Raw genomic sequence first — 20,816 nt, forward strand, 5'->3', positions numbered from 1 at the left:
GGAGGCTGTAATGACTCTAGATACTTATCCATGGTCGAAAAAGTATGCAATGTTGCGAAATGCATGAAGCGATATGGAGACACCCAAGATATGTTCAAGATATATTAACTGACGTCAATGAAAATCCCTTCCTCCCTTCCTTCCATCCATCCATCCATCCAGACGGACGGACGGAGAATTAACTCATTTCATGACTTCATAGTAATGTACATCATTGATACTGGCTTAAAAAGAGGGGCGCAATATATGTAGGCTATTAAACCTTAAAACCAAGTACTATAAAACATTATCTGTCTGCTTATGGTTAAACGTGCATCAAACAATATCTTAGCATTTATTGGGAAAACAAGGTTCACTTAAGTACCCACTGCTTTATTTCAGATTATGTTTACTGCAAAAAAAAGTTGAGTGCCAAGTCAATAAGCAAGGTGTAATTATAAATATTTATATAAATGCAAACCAGTGATGGGTATGTAAATGACTGGTTTAATAACATGCTGGCACATGGCACGATGAGCTGAGCAGGTTGAGCATCCGACAATCACTCAAACCTAGAAGTAAAGGTTACCAGGCACAGTGAAAGCCTCAGACACATTAGACAGCATTACCAGCACTTTAATAAGATCTTCATGAGACAGGTCTCATCTTGTAAATGCCTGGTATGTGGGGCTTTATGATGTCATAGTGGTCTAAAAATTAACCAACAGTCACTTGAATATACCTACTTAAGTTGTGTAATATTGCAACATCTGTCTTTTTTGGATTTATAATGGTGGTTTTTGCTTGATGTTATTTCCACATGATGGTGGTTTGTCAGACTGCAAAAGAGCAAAGACAGCGGTGGTAGAATGCAGGCTTTGCTGCAGTGAATGCGAGCTGCAGAAGGAAGTGTGAAGGGGCCATATCTAAAATCATTAGTTAAGCTATAAAAACAGATTGGCTATAGGACTCAGGAGTGCAATGGAATTTAAACACAGAGCGAGGTTGCTGAAAGAGGGTTGAGATCATAGCTTGGAGCAATGACAAAATAAATCTGATTACGGTGGTGGGCATTCACACAGCTCTGTGTAAGGATAGATGAAGCACTATCTAACACAGAGGAACCTTTTTTGGAAAGTAAACTAAGTGGGTCTGAAATGGATTTCCACCTAAATGCAAAGAATAGATTGTCAATAAGTGCATCCTGCTAATTCAGGCCATTTTGCACACTGGTGGCAACCCCCCATTGCAATCCTGTTTTGTCAGATAAAGTACAGAAAGGGTGTTAGTCAGAAACCACATTTTGGAAATGAGAAAACAATACGACTAGGTTGTCTGGGGTCTTCATTCTGACACATGCAGACAGCAAAAATCAGGAACATTGCTCAGAAAGTTTGGTCCATATTTACATGATAGCATCACACAGATGCTGCAGATTTGTCAGCTGCACATCCATGATACGAATCTTCCATTCCAACACATCCCAAAGGTGATCTATTGGATTGAGATCTGGTGACTTTGGAGGCCATTTGAATACAGTGAACTCATCGTCATGTTCAAGAAACCAGTCTGAGATGATTTCTGCTTTATGACATGGTGGGTTATCCTGCTGGAAGTAATCATCAGAAGATGGGTACACTGTGGTCATAAAGGGATGGATATGGTCAGCAACAATACTCAGGTAGGCTGTGGCGTTAACTCGATGCTCAATTGGTACTAAGGGGCCCAAAGTGTGCCAAGAAAATATCCCCCACACCATTACACCACCACCACCAGCCTGAACTGTTGATCCAAGGCAGGATGGATCCATGTTTTCATGTTGTTGACACCAAATTCTGACCCTACCATCTGAATGTCGCAGCAGAAATCGAGACTCATCAGACCAGGAAGCGTTTTTCCAATCTTCTATTGTCCAATTTTGGTGAGCCTGTGTGAATAGTAGCCTCAGTTTCCTGTTCTTAGCTGACAGGAATGGCACCCGGTGTGGTCTTCTGCTGCTGTAGCCCATCCGCCTCAAGGATCAACGTGTTGTGCATTCAGAGATGCTCTTCTGCATGCCTTGGTTGTAACGAGTGGTTATTTGATTTACTGTTGTCTTTCTATCAACTCAAACCAGTCTGGCTATTCTCCTCTGACCTCTGGCATCAACAAGGCACAGAACTGCCGCTCACTGGATATTTTCTCTTTTTTGGACAATTCTCTGTAAACTCTAGAGATGGTAGTGGTTGAAAATCCCAGTAGATCAGCAGTTTCTGAAATACTCAGGCCAGCCCGTCTGGCACCAACAACCATGCCACGTTCAAAGTCACTTAAATTTCCCTTTCTTCCCCATTCTGATGCTCGGTTTGAACTGCAGCAGATCGTCTTGACCATGTCTACATGCCTAAATGCATTGAGTTGCTGCCATGTGATTGGCTGATTAGAAATTTGTGTTAACGAGCAGTTGGACAGGTGTACCTAATAAAGTGGCCGGTGAGTGTAATTTCCCAGAAATCATGTTCATGAATCAGGCAAAGCAGAGTAAAGGTCTCACAGATAAGTTATCAGCCCCCTGTAGAGCAGTTCCTCCAAGCAGCTGGCTTAGCAGTTAAAATATTTCAACATTTAAGAGTTTTTGTCTCACAGCAGGTTGTGAAATAAATCATTGTATTCAGTTTTCACATTTAATTGGACATGAAGACAGAGTGAATGGAACAGTTTGAGCAGGTCATGTTTATTGTTGACTGGCTAAACTCCGTGTGGTAGAATACTAAAACCAGGAACACACAGGTTTATATAATACTCGATTGCAAAAAATTAACACTGAGCAGTTTTTCATAGACCCCAGCCATCTTTAATGAGTGTTGGATTTTGTGCAGTTTTGTCTGTGATGCAGCTTTAAGAATCTTTCAACAATGACCACGAGGCACAAAGACTGTGAGCTCTGGCCAGGCTTCTGTTTTCCCCAACACAAGCAGAATGAGTAATAGTTACATCATTCCCGGGCCTCTGGGCGGACATGTGACAGAGGGTTTGACATCATCTTGCAGGAGAATGAGGCTTGTGAGAACATGTGAGTCTCCACTAAGTCCAGATATTAATACCTATAGTTACAAAATCAGATTTTGTTATTGCTTTTTGTCCTACTTTTATTGAAGGCTGTGTGGCTCAATGTTTGCAGGGGTCTCTCTGTTACAATTCATAAGGTAGAAGCCCTTGCTAGGAATCACACACTTTCTGAGTGCGTGCACTGCGGTCAACATGAGGGGAAAAGTCCTTCACAGCTTTTGAAATTTGTCGTTTATTGTCCTATATTGGATTCTAATTCAAACTTCTGCGTTCTTGTACAAACTTAAAAATGTAAGCCCACATCCTCATTTCTTATCTGAGACACACTAAGAAAGTGACTGAAATCTGATGATTTTTTGCTTGATGAATCCTGACCATCAACAAGCAAAGTTAGTTTGTTTCAGTATCAGTGAGGTGTTTTAAAATGAACTGAGGAAAATGTATTTTTCAAAGACATGTATGCATTCATGCTCCAAGAATGGGAAGGAGAGCAACACCTTTGGATGATAACAGGAAGGCTCAAAAAGGTACAGACAGGTTTTACACTGTTGGGACCCCAGCCATGAAGTGAATAATGGGTTACAACATTAAAGGGTCAATATGAACTTTTCTGGAACTTTCTAAATAAGTTGCATTAACTAGAGATGGGCGATAAACGACAGCAATATATACAGGGGTTGGACAATGAAACTGAAACATCTGGTTTTAGACCACAATAATTTATTAGTATGGTGTAGGGCCTCCTTTTGCGGCCAATACAGCGTCAATTCGTCTTGGGAATGACATATACAAGTCCTGCACAGTGGTCAGAGGGATTTTAAGCCATTCTTCTTGCAGGATAGTGGCCAGGTCACTACATGATAATGGTGGAGGAAAACGTTTCCTGACTCGCTCCTCCAAAACACCCCAAAGTGGCTCAATAATATTTAGATCTGGTGACTGTGCAGGCCATGGGAGATGTTCAACTTCACTTTCATGTTCATCAAACCAATCTTTCAGCAGTCTTGTTGTGTGTATTGGTGCATTGTCATCCTGATACACGGCACCGCCTTCAGGATACAATGTTTGAACCATTGGATGCACATGGTCCTCAAGAATGGTTTGGTAGTCCTTGGCAGTGATGCGCCCATCTAGCACAAGTATTGGGCCATGGGAATGCCGTGATATGGCAGCCCAAACCATCACTGATCCACCCCCATGCTTCACTCTGGGCATGCAACAGTCTGGGTGGTACGCTTCTTTGGGGCTTCTCCACACCGTAACTCTCTCGGATGTGGGGAAAACAGTAAAGGTGGACTCATCAGAGAACAATACATGTTTCACATTGTCCACAGCCCAAGATTTGCGGTCCTTGCACCATTGAAACCGACGTTTGGCATTGGCATGAGTGACCAAAGGTTTGGCTATAGCAGCCCGGCCGTGTATATTGACCCTGTGGAGCTCCCGACGGACAGTTCTGGTGGAAACAGGAGAGTTGAGGTGCACATTTAATTCTGCCGTGATTTGGGCAGCCGTGGTTTTATGTTTTTTGGATACAATCCGGGTTAGCACCCGAACATCCCTTTCAGACAGCTTCCTCTTGCGTCCACAGTTAATCCTGTTGGATGTGGTTGGTCCTTCTTGGTGGTATGCTGACGTTACCCTGGATACCGTGGCTCTTGATACATCACAAAGACTTGTTGTCTTGGTCATAGATGTGCCAGCAAGATGTGCACCAACAATTTGTCCTCTTTTGAACTCTGGTATGTCACCCATAATGTTGTGTGCATTTCAATATTTTGAGCAAAACTGTGCTCTTACCCTGCTAATTCAACCTTCACACTCTGCTCTTACTGGTGCAATGTGCAATCAATGAAGACTGGCTACCAGGCTGGTCCAATTTAGCCATGAAACCTCCCACACTAAAATGACAGGTGTTTCAGTTTCATTGTCCAACCCCTGTATCTCGATATGATTTTTCCACGATAGACATATGAGAAAGGGTCGATATAGACCTTCAATTTACAGATAAAATAAATAGGCAATGATTATAAGAGTTACTCCGCACTGGACCATTCATGTGACTGGAACAGAGCCACGCAAAGTTAGGCTGTCGCACACAGCACAGTAGCAGCCAGAAGCGCTAACGGCTAATGTTTGTGCAGCTGTAGCCTCTTACTTCAGGTTACACATAGGACATCACTGAAAAAAGAGAACTGAGTACCCCAAAGACAAAAATATGCAAGACACACCGAACGACATCATTGACAAGAAGGGTCTGAGCAGTTTAGTCATGTGGAGATATTTTGGCTGTTTTAAAGTTCACTACAAAGTAGCGTGCACTGCAAATTACGTTGAGGCCATGCTCCGACACCAGTTTGTTAAACAACCCGAACCAGTGCCACATACTGGAGCACGCAGAATGTAAAATTTTGCAATCCCAGATAAGAGCAAGTGCTAAGCCCCCGCCACCTCTCCTTTCCCCAAAAACAACACCTGTACAGCGGCAACAATCAACCATAGAGCTCATCTAATTTTTTTCTCATGCCAACTTGCACTGGCTTTCTCATACCTAATGATAAAAAAAACGAAGCTACAAAGAGAAATCACAAATACAGTAGTTTACTGTATTGCAAAAGAAGACTGTACTTTAAAATATGCCTCTTTTAAACTGTTTAGGTTTTTACCTTCAGGTCGGCGCTACTGAGGGCTGTCTGCTAAAATCAGACGCCACAGAGACAGTTTCTTCCCCCAGGCTGTTTCTCTGTTGAACACTTGACAGAGTTCCAGAACAACACCATACATTATTGGACTGATCTCACATTGTCTTCTCTTGTAATAACACTTTTGTATATTTGTATATTCAAAATATATATTTTTATTTCCATTTATACTGACAAAAATCTTCACTGAGAGCAAAGTGTACCGGAGTCAAATTCCTTATTTGTGTGCACAAACTTAGCAATAAAGCTGATTCTGATTTATTTATCCCAAACAGCTGAATAATGTTCAATAATAAACTTTTGAAATTTTTATTTTAAATTCCAAAATAACCTTCTGATATCTTCAAATCTCACTTAATAGTAACAAAAATAGTCATTTGTTTTACATCATGATATATATTGATATCGACTGATATGAAAATTTTTATTGTGACAGGATGTTTTTCCATATCGCACAGGCCTAGCATTACCTACTTCCAGCTCAGCCCAGGAAGAGGATGAGTCAGATCTGGAATCTCTGACCCAAAGACACCTCTCCCCTTTTGCTCGGTCTCATTCCGGCTGCGGATAGCGGCTTCTAGAGGGACCAGAGCACACATCAGCGGAAGGCCTTGAAACTCACGGGCAAGTAAGGATTCTAATCCAAAGAATTCTTGAATCCAAAAGTGACTACGATCACACTGATCGTATGCAACAAAGTCAAGTAATGAATTTGCTGTTCGAGTGTTCGAGGCATTTATTTATGAAAGGGTGTAATAAGTCGAGCGTGGCTTGACTTTTCTTCTAAGGCCTCCAGAAGCAGCCCTAATTGAAGCAGATTTCCTCCACGGCCTGGAAAAGAAGGCAATAGTACTGCAGCATTACACGCCCTCCTAGGTGCACGTCCAGGTAGCGAGAGCTACCCTGCAACACCTCGGTCACTGAAGGAGCCAAACGTTTGATGTACAATTCAGTAGATTACCGGACAGCTTCTCTTCCCTCAACTCATTGCCCAGACAAGTTTTCTTCAGAACGATTCACGTAAGAGGTAGTGTTTGGGCAGAGAAGATTAGTTTAGAGTTAAGTAATCTAACTAATGTTCGTTTAAAGACGTTGGGTTTCTGTTTGTGTTGAGAAAACCCAGAAAAGTGCTAGCAGACTAGCTACTCAGCTAATGATGTGTTCTGTGCTGTGTTTTTACAGTTAAGACAAACTTTATTCAAAGGGTGGTTTTTAAACACAGATCGGCCATAACGCATAATAGAACAATCCAAGGGGTAAAAGCTATTTTAAGATGCCTCAAGACACAGGCAGTTCAAAATAAATTTACAAACACCAACACTTGATTATCTTCATGTTATTTCCAGCTTAATCTTCAGAAACAGAAAAGGAGAAACTCAAGTGCGTATGTGTGTCACCCGGAGAGTTTATGTTGTACACAAAGTCAAATGGATTTGGCCAGCAATCTCTGAACTAAGATCATAGATCCATATTATATGCAGACTGGATAAAATTAGACTGAAATGTTTTGAAACAGGACAAACATGTAAAACCGTTTTGCATGGTTCCAAATGGAGGCCTTAAAAAACAGTTAATAAAATCCAGCCACTGACAGCCAGAGGAGTGTCAAGCCATCAATGTTCGCCCCTAACCCCAAAATAGCTAAGGGAATTACAAAGTTTAATGCAACTTTTCCTACTAGGGATCTGCAACCCGCATCAGTTATTGAGAAAAAGGGCTTGTAAGCTATGGAACCCGCAGAACCCAGCGATCCCCACGGTCTACGAGAAGACCAAAACAAAGTGATGGGATGTCTAAAAGAAGGCAGGATATCTCTGCTATGTGATGCATGGATAGTCATTCCCACAGAATATCACCATAACTGCACATTTTGGATGTTGCAGCAAGCATAGTGGGATTACCAAACTGTTTGTTACTGATGAAGTGAAAGATCTTCGGCTCATTATTTACTTAAAACATGTGAATAACATCACCTGTTGTGATGGTATGGAAATTATTTCACATGTTTCGCATGTATAATCAGAGTATCAGTGGCTGATTAAGAATTTAACTTTACCAAAATCAATCTGTCCTTGTCTCTTTCTCTCCCTCTGAAAAGTGAATTTAATGTTTTCATGCATCATTTGGATTCTAGTTACCTGAAGGAAGTATGAGGGAACGTTTGGAAGTATTGAGAAGAGAAAGGCCTTCGGGGTCCGGCAGGTTGTAAGCAGCTGGGATCACAGGACAAAAGACTATCTCCAGTTGGGTCAGACAGCTGAAGTTGATTGGGCTGCTGGTCAGGGACCATCAGCTCTTGGCCCTCTCTCTCTCTCTCAGCTGGAAGGGTTTTCAATCTTAGCTTCACAGCGGTGATGGATAACCTTGTTTTAGATCTCTGCCACATGGGTGAAACCCAAAGTTAAAATAAAACTTGCTGAAACTGGCAGTCCATCATTCTTTCTCATCTGACTCAATTTTCACTTGTCTTTGTACTGACTCAGCATTAACCAGCACACAGAAATTGCCCAGTCATGATGTCATCAGACATGGACCATGGTGGTATGTTTGCCAAGTGCGTTCACAGCATGTCATTACCAAGGCCAAACAGAATCTTTGATCATTTCCAATTTTTTGGCTTACCTTTCAGACAAAAGTCTATTTCAAAACAACCTAGATAAGAATATTACTGTCTGAAGCAGTCTGTTCTAGTCTCTTAAATAACAGGAAAAGTCATTATTTTAAAGAACATCACTCTGATGTGTTGACATGAATCTAAATAAATAGGTAATCTTAACAGCTAATAATATCAGTTTAATGCCATTATTAATGTCCAGTGTTGGTCAGAATGTAATATCTTTGCTCAAAGCTGGATTTCTGTGCCTTTCCAACACTACAGAGGGGTGGGTTGGTAGGTTTGGTAGGATGGAGCAACGCATTCGTTTTGTTTTAGGAACTTATAATCTGAATGGTGCAGCTAAAAATCGACCCTTGACCAGACCAATTTGTTTTCTAATCTGTTATTGTCCAGTTTTGGTGAGCCTGTGTGAATTGTAGCCTCAGTTTCCTGTTTTTAACTGAGTGTGGTACCCAGTGTGGTCTTCTGCTGCTGTAGCCCACCTGCTGTAATGTTGTGTTGTACACTCAGAAATGGTATCCTGCAAAACTTAATGGTAACCAGGTTTTATATGAACTTCTTCTATCCCCTAGAACCAGTCTGGCCATTTCCCTCTGACATCAACAAGGCATTTTGTCCCTACATATGCAGGTCACTGCATACTTTCTCTTTGTCTGACCATTCTCTGTATACCAGAGAGCTGGTTCTATATGAAAATCCCAGTAGATCAGCAGTTTCTGAAATACTCAGACAAGCACCACTAACCACTCCACGTTCTAACTGTCGTTAATCCCCTTTTGCCCTAATTCTGATGCAATTGAACAGGTGTACCAAAAAAGTGGCTCGTTTATTAGAAATGAGGAGGAGAGGAGAGGAGAGGAGAGGAGAGGAGAGGAGAGGAGAGGAGAGGAGAGGAGAGGAGAGGAGAGGAGAGCAGGGTGATTATCTGGTACAGGATAAAACAGCTTATCCTAATGAACAGGTCTTTTTGTTGGAGCTGTAAAAGGTGATGTTATTTTAAAGAATATGAGTAATGTGAGGTGATGATTTCTATTGGCCACTGATCATGCTTTATCCACAATAATATAACCTACCCTAACAACAGCTTCCCTTTTTTCATAGGTATAATTTATTATTAGAAAGAAACTAGGAGACTTTAACTAGCCTGGTTTTTCTACAGGCTGTTAGTATAGGCTCCAGCACCAAGTTGCAATTGTGATGGTTCAACTACATCAGAACTATCACAGTTTAAGAAACTGAGTACGTAACGTTATAGGACCCAGGCACGCGACATTCTGTCTGTCTACTTATTCAGACTTGCATAATACATGTACACGGCCAGTAACAATACACTTGACCTCTAACCACACGTGAAATAGCATGTTTGCAGTTTCAATATGGTGGCCACGCGTGGAGCTGCAGCATGCCCTGCTGGGATGACAGGATTGCAGCATGCAATTTCCTCCAGGAGTACAGCTGCAGGTAAACTGAAAAATTACAGTGTTCAGGCCAGAGCCTCAGAGAGGAGAAAACCCCCTAGAATCAGTTTAAGTTTTCACAATGACTGCTGTCCTGGGAAAAATAATAAACATGTGATGGAAAAAAACAAAAACAAAAACAAAGAAAGATAAAGTAAGCTATAAGCAGCACACCAGGTAAGGTGTAAGTACCAGAAATGTTCCAACCCTGGTTAGCATTTGGTTATACTGGAGAAACCTGGGATATTAAACACACAGTGCCTTGCAAAAGTATTCACAACTCTGAACCTTCCCACATTTTATCATGTTACTACCACAGACTTTACGGGGATTTTATGCGACATGGCAAAAGTGTATTCTGATCTACATGCAATGGCTATGTGTTGCAGAAAACTAATGTTACACATCACCCTGGATACACCAATCCAATGGTAAAACCTTTCAGCCCAGCATCATGCTGATTTTCTCCAGCAAGAGCAGGGAAACTGCTTAGACTTTCTAAGAAGATCAATTCTGGAAGTAAACCCGTTAGAGCTGAAATCTTCAACTCCAGTCCTCGAAAGCCACCTTCCTGCAATGTTTAGATGCATCTTTGCTCCACCAGAGCTGAATCATTTGAAAAGCTTTCTATTAGTCCCCTGGAGAGCTCATGACATGCTAAGGAGGTAATTCGTCTTTTTTGATTCAAGTGTGTCGGAGAAGGGATGTATATAAAAGTTGCAGAAAAGTGGCTTTTGAGGACTGGGATGGGAGACCCCTGTATTGTAGTTTCACCCTCCAACAGTACAACAACGAGAGACACACAGCCAGAGATACACTTGAATGGTTTACTTTAAAGCATACTCATATTAGAATGGCCCAATTAAAGTCTAGACCTAAACCTAATTAAGAATCTGTAGCAAGACTTGACTTATTTGACTTTAAAAACCATGTATTGTGTTCCTTCCCACAATTATGAGATGCTTTGAGATAGATCTCGATCACATAGAACAAAATAATGTTTCTGGCTGTAACATAAAAATTAATGTGGAAAAGTTGAATACAAAAACTGTTTTAAGTTGTAAATAATAAGCATCATAAAAAGCACTTTCCATGGAAGCATTGCGGATTCATATGCATTATGCTTCTGATTAGTTATTTTTCCTACAGAAAAAAAAACAATCTTCCAGCAAAGTGGCCAAAAACCAAAGCTATCGTAAGGTCTAAACTGCCTCCGTCCAGGACATATCTCAAATGCAATCTGAAAACAACTGATTCACAATGAAAACACTAATGTTTTCATAATCCAGACTGCCCTTTGGCCTTTTCTGTTGCTTTATTTTCATTTAGTAGTTCAGCTTTTCCAGGTTGGCAGGAGATACTGTCAGAGAAACATGGCCCCCAAAAAACAAACTTTACTGCTGCATCGTGTCCAGCTAATCAACAGCCATGTTTTAACTAAGCATAAGACCTAAACTATGTATGTCTTGTCAGAATCAGTACTAAAACATAATGCTTCAGATATATCAACAAGCAAATGTTTGGTTGAACAACATTAAAGATGAAACAGAAACTAACAGACATGACAGAGTATTTAATATCTTTATACAGACATGAGCTTCTGTTTGCTCATCAGGGAGGAAACAAACAACATGGTAAAACAAAGACGTACACATACTTGACAGCAGTTTGTAAAACACAAAGGTGTATCAGAGACAGCAGACAGCACACACAGCTGGGATAGCAATGGGACACCAATCTACACTTTAGAGCCTATGTCAAAGAACTCAAAGATCTTCTCTATGTATGCAGTTAAGAGGATAATGGATTCTGCAGCTCGTAATTTGAGACAGCAGTGAACAACCCGCAGCCACAAAGGCATAAAGGAGCTCTTCTTTGCTCTCCTGCTCACCCTTTACAATTGATCTAGCTGACTGCTGACCCCTACTGGTTTATTAAAGTAACGACAATACAGCAGGAACCTCAGTGGCGCAGCGCAATCAGTAAATACAGGGGTTGGACAATGAAACTGAAACACCTGGTTTTAGACCACAATAATTTATTAGTATGGTGTAGGGCCTCCTTTTGCGGTCAATACGGCATCAATTCGTCTTGGGAATGACATATACAAGTCCTGCACAGTGGTCAGAGGGATTTTAAGCCATTCTTCTTGCAGGATAGTGGCCAGGTCACTACGTGATACTGGTGGAGGAAAACGTTTCCTGACTCGCTCCTCCAAAACACCCAAAGTGGCTCAATAATATTTAGATCTAGTGACTGTGCAGGCCATGGGAGATGTTCAACTTCACTTTCATGTTCATCAAACCAATCTTTCACCAGTCTTGCTGTGTGTATTGGTGCATTGTCATCCTGATACACGGCACCGCCTTCAGGATACAATGTTTGAACCATTGGATGCACATGGTCCTCAAGAATGGTTCGGTAGTCCTTGGCAGTGACATTACCCTGGATACCGTGGCTCTTGATACATCACAAAGACTTGCTGTCTTGGTCACAGATGCACCAGCAAGACGTGCACCAACAATTTGTCCTCTTTTGAACTCTGGTATGTCACCCATAATGTTGTGTGCATTTCAATATTTTGAGCAAAACTGTGCTCTTACCCTGCTAATTGAACCTTCACACTCTGCTCTTACTGGTGCAATGTGCAATCAATGAAGACTGGCTACCAGGCTGGTCCAATTTTGCCGTCAAACCTCCCACACTAAAATGACAGGTGTTGCAGTTTCATTGTCCAACCCCTGTACATAAAGGTAAAACATTTTCCCACAGAGGAGAGAGTTGTTGGGACAGAGAAATAGGGCATGCTTTCATTTCCTTTCACTGTTTTATTCCCATTCTCGGTCAGAGCAAGAAACAGAAGCAATTCCAGAACACATTTTGTAAAAGCTGGAGAACAGCTAATTTCAAATGACTAAGCTGTTCCATTTTTACCTCTGAATGTGAAGACAGAATTAGTCAACAATGGATGAAATTCTATTCGGCCCTGTTTTACAGGCACTCAGGAGATGTCAGCAAAATATGACAAGAGGGCTACAGTAAAAACAGAGGTGTAAAGCAACAGGAAAATAAAAAAGGAATAATTGCCTGTAATACCCAAGGAAAACGTTTATATTCAAGAATGATGAAGAATGATCTAAACTGATGAAGATGAAGATGTTTTCGGAGGAAACAAGGCCAGACACTGAGCAGGTACCAGCAGACATTTACAATCTCATTCAATTAAGTCCAGGTAGAAACACTTAAACCCTTCTGAATCACTTTCATTCTGGGAAGCAAACAGATCTGAGATGAATGAGTCAGTCTGCAGCAGACGGAGACATTCAACAATCTATAAACCTGCTAATCATCAACATTCTCCAAAACATGAACAGAAACAGAACCAGCATGAGTCACACAAACTATTCATCAGGAAGGATATATGTAATTAGAAAAAAAACACATTAGCATGGTGAAGACATTCAAATAGAAGCTTCAGGACTGTACCTGGATTGTGCCAAAATCAACGTTTTCGTAGTGGAAGTGGGCACATTCAGCCAGTTTCGGGAAATGACCCTTGGTGAAGGAAAGTCTGGAAACACAACAAAAACAGTTTGTTTAGAAATACACTGACCATGGTAACAACTCAGTGTTTGTAGCACTTCTATAGGAGGCAGAGCTCAAGTGACAGGCGGAAGAGAAAGGTGCAGGAGTGCACATCAACAGAAAAGCAGCTTTTGTATTCTGCTTCCTAAAAGGTGTTGATCCCATTCAATTCAACCAGCTCCTTGACCTTGCTATGCAAACTGCCTGAGGAACCTCTGACTGGCCCATTAAAGAAAACCTGGACCTTAAGAATATTCTATAGCCCCATGAGCCTGGTTTTAGGAAACGCCATCACACTGTGATTGCTTCCATCACAGTTTAAAACAATTTTGTGTCATCCTTGGACGCAAAGGACTACTGTGCTTCCCTTTTTTAGACTTGGCATTTGGGCTCTGTAGATCATGGCTACCCTCAGGTCCTTGAAAGCTACTACCCTGCAACTTTTAAAAGCATCTTTTCTCCACTACACCTGAATCAAATTAATATCTCCTTACCAGGCCTCTCCAGAGGTGAATGACTGCTGATGAGGGTATTATGTCAGTTGATTCAGGTGTGTTTGAGCAGGGATGCATCTAAAAGTTGCAGGATAATAGCTCTTAAGGACTATCCCTGGTGTCAATCTTCTGCAAAAGACCTTCAGACCAACCAATTAGCTGTATTTCAAATTAACTTTCTAAACATCTCAATGGCCTTTCCTCCTGATACCTGAATATCACAAAAGGTGTCCCTCAAGGCACAGTTCAAGGGTACCTACTTCTTACAATGTCAATTAACAACACACAGAATGTTACAGATGCCTCTCTCCATATCTTTGCTGATGACATTTTTTGTGATGCAAACAGAAGTCTTATTTTTCCACCTCAAACTGGTATTAAACACTGGAAAAAAACAGCACATTTCTATGCTACTATTTCAAGATGCGTCTTTTTATTTTGTCATTAAATAGCTTGGCAGAATGGGCAAGGCGCTGGTGGCGTAGGGGGTTAGGGGGCGTAGGGGGTTCCTGCACTGCCTTACCCCACTCTTTCCACACCATTTCCTGTCTACTCACTGTCAGAAAATACTCCGGAAAAATAATAAAGGCCACTAGAGCTGAAAAATAACTTGGCAGAAGAAAACTTTTCTTTTGAGCCTCATACTGAAGATCTTTTAAAAAATTTGAATCAAAACTATGGTTCTTTAATAGAAATAAATCATGTTTTTCATTCACAGCGAAAAAAGCAACTTATCGAAGCCAGCTGCCAACCAAACATCGACTTTGGTGTCATTATTTGCCTGAATGATCCCGTAGGTCTTTCCAGATTTTAGACATTGATATAAAGGAGCACAAATCAAAGCAAATATATGATCTGTGTGTGTGTCTTTACTTACTTTTTGACATTTTTGACCTTCATGCTGGCTGTACTGCTGCTGCAGGAACGTATGAGGGGCTCTGCCCTAAGCTCAGGAATCTCAGCGCTTCGTGCCTGAAAAAGGAGAATTCCAAATAAGCACAAACATCAGTGATACAATGGTTGCATAAAAACACTTCTCTGGCACAGATATACTGCAGTTGAGAAGCACAATCAACACTCCCATATTCATTAGCTGGTATTTCTAGTGAATTGTGTGCAGGACGCAGATTATTCTGATCATGTGAGATTACTGAAATGATGATTTGGTCAGACTCAGTTGGTACAGATCATCCACCATGTATAGTCGCTTTGGTCAATAAGTCAGTTGTAATGAAAGTGTGATGCGTAATTGCTGATTTCTGTAAACAATTTAGAAATAGATCTCATGATCTTGTTGTGTCAAAGCTACTTTAATAAGCAGTTAAGTCATCTCCTGAGGATGCACATTTTTTAAATGAGTGCCTTGTTTTTTTTTTGTAAGAAACAGGGTTGTCATAATGATTAATATTTTAATATCCCTGATACAAAAAAAATGATTCAAAGATACTTGTTTGCGTCAAAATCGATGACCCATTCTCATGCACCAACTCTTGTACTTCCTCCAGGACCAACGATGCAATAACAGACAATCAGCTCCTCCCCTACCTGCTGTCGCTCCCTTGACCAAAACGAGCTGTTACAAGACGTTTTTATATTTACACACACATATACGTGTGTATATATATATAATACACAATATGTCTATGTATATCAATCTATCTATATATCTATATATATATATATATACTGGTCCTTCTCAAAATATTAGCATATTGTGATAAAGTTCATTATTTTCATTAATGTCATGATGAAAATTTAACATTCATATATTTTAGATTCATTGCACACTAACTGAAATATTTCAGGTCTTTTATTGTCTTAATACGGATGATTGTGGCATACAGCTCATGAAAACCCAAAATTCCTATCTCACAAAATTAGCATATTTCATCCGACCAATAAAAGAAAAGTGTTTTTAATACAAAAAACGTCAACCTTCAAATAATAATGTACAGTTATGCACTCAATACTTGGTCGGGAATCCTTTGGCAGAAATGACTGCTTCATTTACCAGTGGTTTTGGCACTGTGAGCAGGTGCCAGGTCGTGCTGAAAAATGAAATCTTCATCTCCATAAAGCTTTTCAGCAGATGGAAGCATGAAGTGCTCCAAAATCTCCTGATAGCTAGCTGCATTGACCCTGCCCTTGATAAAACACAGTGGACCAACACCAGCAGCTGACACGGCACCCCAGACCATCACTGACTGTGGGTACTTGACACTGGACTTCTGGCATTTTGGCATTTCCTTCTCCCCAGTCTTCCTCCAGACTCTGGCACCTTGATTTCTGAATGACATGCAGAATTTGCTTTCATCTTAAAAAAGTACTTTGGACCACTGAGCAACAGTCCAGTGCTGCTTCTCTGTAGCCCAGGTCAGGCGCTTCTGCCGCTGTTTCTGGTTCAAAAGTGGCTTGACCTGAGGAATGCGGCACCTGTAGCCCATTTCCTGCACACGCCTGTGCACGGTGGCTCTGGATGTTTCTACTCCAGACTCAGTCCACTGCTTCCGCAGGTCCCCCAAGGTCTGGAATCGGCCCTTCTCCACAATCTTCCTCAGGGTCCGGTCACCTCTTCTCGTTGTGCAGCATTTTCTGCCACACTTTTTCCTTCCCACAGACTTCCCACTGAGGTGCCTTGATACAGCACTCTGGGAACAGCCTATTCGTTCAGAAATTTCTTCTGTGTCTTACCCTCTTGCTTGAGGGTGTCAATAGTGGCCTTCTGGACAGCAGTCAGGTCGGCAGTCTGTACCCATGATTGGGGTTTTTGAGTGATGAACCAGGCTGGGAGTTTTAAAAGGCCTCAGGAATCTTTTTGCAGGTGTTAGAGTTACTCGTTGATTCAGATGATTAGGTTCATAGCTCGTTTAGAGACCCTTTTAATGATAGCTAATTTTTGTGTAGATAGGAATTTTGGGTTTTCCATGAGCTGTATGCCAAAATCATCCATAGTAAGACAATAAAAAGACCTGAAATATTTCAGTTAGTGTGGCAATGAATCTAAAATATATGAATGGTTAAATTCCATCATGACATTATGGAAAATAATGAACTTTATCACAATATGCTAATATTTTGAGAAGGACCTGTATATATATATATATATATTGATAGATTGATATCTATGGATATACATCTATATACAAACCAGATTCCAAAAAAGTTGGGACACTAAACAAATTGTGAATAAAAGCTGAATGCAATGATGTGGAGGTGCCAACATCAAATGTTATTCAGAACAGAACAGAACAGAAATATGTTGTTTCAAAATTCCATGGCGTCAACAAATCCCAAAAAAGTTGGGACAAGGCCATTTTAACCACTGTGTGGCATCCCCCCTTCTTCTTACAACACTCAACAGATGTCTGGGGACATATGGAGTTAAATGTGTCTCAATATTATTCAATCAAACAAAAAACTAATCTCAATTAAAAAAAACTAATCTCAATCAAAAAAATAATATTCAATCAAAAAAAAACTAATCTCAATAAAAAAAAACTAATCTCAATCAAAAAAATAATATTCAATCAAAAAAAAACTAATCTCAATCAAAAAATATTAAGTTGTGATCAAAACTTTCAGAGTTGTAACAATTTTGTTTTTTTTAAATGGAATATTTTATTTTGGGGAGAAAAAAAATGTTTTGATAAAACTTTTTTTGATTAAAATGACAAATTGTTTCTCACGAAGAGAAAAAAGTTATTTGCAAAACATAAACCTTTATTTGCGCATGTCAAAAATCTTTGGTTACGAGTCTCGCTTTTTTGGTTTTGACGCTCTCTGTTTTTGGTTGAACTCAAAGAATTTTGAGTTCTGGAAACATGGACATCCTGGGCGGGGCCTAAAGACGAATGCTGTAAGACGTTTCCCTATTGGTTAGCGCTGACTAAAGCAGCAGACTCTGATCCCCCGCATCTCTGAACTTCTGCTCGAACTGCAGGGCTTGCAGCGTTGCTTCAGTGAGGAGACATCAACTGTACAGAAGAAAACTGCGGTCAAGTGAGCCGAAAGTCAGAAATACGCGGTGACGCCAGCCGACACCAGCTCTCTCTTAAAGATTAGCGTCGCGCAGACAAGGCGCATTACGGTAATGGAGCAGAAAGGACGCCGATCCTGGCAACGGTTGAGAAAATAAGAGGAAAACAAAAAAGTAACCTACAGAACATTTATATTAATTACATTTTTACAATTTTCACATTCATGTTTTATGTAAAAGAATAAATATTTTATATTTTACTGTACAGTTTTGGAGAAATATCTTGTCAAAATACCTCAAAATGCTCAACCATTATATGCATTTGTCCCACTTTCAGGAATTTATTTCTCCAAAACCATGAGAGGTGACAACACAATCTCTTCAGATTATATTAGAGGGTTATCTATATTATAACCAGAATTAGTATTTCATAATTTCACGCAAATAAAAGTTTGTTTTGCAAATAACTTTTTTCTCTTTGTAAGAAAAAATTTTAATCAAAAAAAGTTTTATCAAACAATTTTTTTTCTCTCCAAAATAAAATATTCCATAAAAAAAAAAAAATCGTTACAACTCTGAAAGTTTTGATCACAACTTAATATTTTTTGATTGAGATTAGTTTTTTTTTTTTTTTTGATTGAGATTAGTTTTTTGTTTGATTGAATAATATTGAGACAAATTTAACTCCATAGGGACAGAGGAGACCAGTTTCTCAAGTTTAGAAATAGGAATGCTCTCCCATTCATGTCTAATACAGGCCTCCAACTGTTCAATTGTCTTGGGCCTTCTTTGTCGCACCTTCCTCTTTATGATGCACCAAATGTTCTCTATAGGTGAAAGATCTGGACTGCAGGCTGGCCATTTCAGTACCCAGATCCTTCTCCTACGTAGCCATGATGTTGTGATTGCTGCAGAATGTGGTCTGGCATTATCTTGTTGAAAATGCAGGGTCTTCCCTGAAAGAGACGACGTCTAGATGGGAGCATATGTTCTAGAACCTGAACATAGTTCTCTGCATTAATGGTGCCTTTCCAGACATGCAAGCTGCCCATGCCACAAGCACTCGTGCAACCCCATACCATCAGTGATGCAGGCTTCTGAATGGAGCGTTGATAACAACTTGGGTTATCCTTATCATCTCTGGTCTGGATGACATGGCGTTCCAGTGTTCCATAAAGAACTTCAAATCGTGACTCATCCGACCACAGAACAGTCTTCCATTTTGCCACACTCCATTTTGAAAGACCCCTGTCCCAGTGCAAACGTCTGAGCTTGTGGAGCTTGCTTAGAAATGGCTTCCTCTTTGCACTGTAGAGTTTCAGCTGGCAATGGCGGATGGGACGGTGGATTGTGTTCACTGACAATGCTTTCTGGAAGTATTCCTGAGCCCATTCTGTTATTTCCTTGACAGTGGCATTCCTGTGTGAGGTGCAGTGATGTTTAAGGGCCCGGAGATCACGAGCACCCAGTAGAGTTTTACGGCCTTGACCCTTACGCACAGCGATTGTTCCAGATTCTCTAAATCTTTTGATGATGTTATGCACGGTTGATGATGATAACTTGAAAGTCTTTGCTATTTTACGCTGGGTAACACCATTCTGGTATTGCTGCACAATCTTTCTGCGCAACAATGGTGGAATTGGTGATCCTCTTACCATTTTGGATTCAGAGAGACACTGACACTCTGAGAAGCTCTTTTTATACCCAATCATGTTGTCAATTGACCTAATTAGTGTTCATTGGTCTTCCAGCTGTTCGTTATATGCTCACTTTCCTTTTTCCAGCTACTTATTGCTACTTGTCCCAACTTTTTTGGGATTTGTTGACACCATGTAACTTTGAAACAACATATTTTTCCCTTAGACTCATACATTCTCTCAGTTTAAACTTTTGATCTGTGATCTGTTCTGAATAACATATTAGATGTTGGCACCTCCACATCATTGCATTCAGTTTTTATTCACAATTTGTTTAGTGTCCCAACTTTTTTGGAATCCGGTTTGTATATATAAATATATATATATATATAAATACACGTATATATATATATATATATATATATATGTGTGTGTGTGCATACATATATATAATATTTCTGTCTGTACTCGCCATGTTAGAGTTAAAAACATCTTATATACATCTTGTATACATGGCCGTCTTTAGCCGACAAGGCCATCACAAAAGCGTTATTTGGAGGTACTTTCCCTATGATGCAAATAAACAGGAACAGCTGAAATGCAAAGGATGCCACAAGCTAACACTATGTCACTAATGTTTGACAGCAACTTAAACAGGTCCAGTGAAGCTTCTTAAACTGCTACAGTGAAGTAATAATCTTCCTGGACGACATAAGGTAACGCTACCTGTTTAATCATTAGCTTCACGGACATAGACAATGATGGTGCTGTTCTTAATTTGAATTCAGTTCAGGTTATGTATTTGAGCTCAACGGACAAAAGCCGTCTCAGCATCTCAGCACAAAACCGGCTTATTGTCATTATCCAGTAAATACATAGTCATAAATTACTAGATTAGGCTTAGGCTGCTGGAGGACATAATGACCACTATCACCCTCTTCCCTATATTCTCACACTACTCTCCAATTTTGCATTATTTGCTGTTATTTCAGCTTTTAACCTTGTTCTCTCTTTTCTCTTCCTAGAAGCTACACCTGGCCTGACTCTGTGTCTACCCGTGACACCTTTCTGGAGAGGGGCATCGTCTTTCTAGGTGAAATGACTAAAGGAGCTACATCCATTAACCTTTACTTTTCCTTCCCATAGAAAGGACACCTGGATCAGTGCTTCTTTGTTCTGTTTGTGTCTCTGCTCTGTTCTCTCAAACCCCCAGTCGGTCGTGGCAGATGGCCGATCACAATGAGCCTGGTTCTGCTGGAAGTTTCTTCCTGTTAAAAGGGAGTTTTTCCTCTCCACTGTCTCTACATGCTCATCCGGGAGG

At 40.4% G+C, this 20,816-nt stretch overlaps 1 protein-coding gene across 3 annotated transcripts in view; it reads right to left on the bottom strand.

Annotated features, from left to right (window-relative positions):
* The window catches only part of arhgap32b (Rho GTPase activating protein 32b), a 154,972-nt gene that overhangs the window by 59,018 nt on the left and 75,138 nt on the right, over positions 1-20,816 (bottom strand). For all 3 annotated transcript variants that reach the window (XM_047379305.1, XM_047379304.1, XM_047379302.1), the window contains exons 4-5: positions 14,760-14,854; positions 13,290-13,374 (exon numbers count right to left, since the gene is read on the bottom strand). In XM_047379305.1, the coding sequence (XP_047235261.1) occupies positions 13,290-13,374; positions 14,760-14,854 (180 nt within the window). The remainder of the gene's footprint in view (positions 1-13,289; positions 13,375-14,759; positions 14,855-20,816) is intronic.

This window comes from Girardinichthys multiradiatus, chromosome 11 (assembly GCF_021462225.1).
Source record: "Girardinichthys multiradiatus isolate DD_20200921_A chromosome 11, DD_fGirMul_XY1, whole genome shotgun sequence".
Lineage (NCBI taxonomy): Eukaryota > Metazoa > Chordata > Actinopteri > Cyprinodontiformes > Goodeidae > Girardinichthys > Girardinichthys multiradiatus.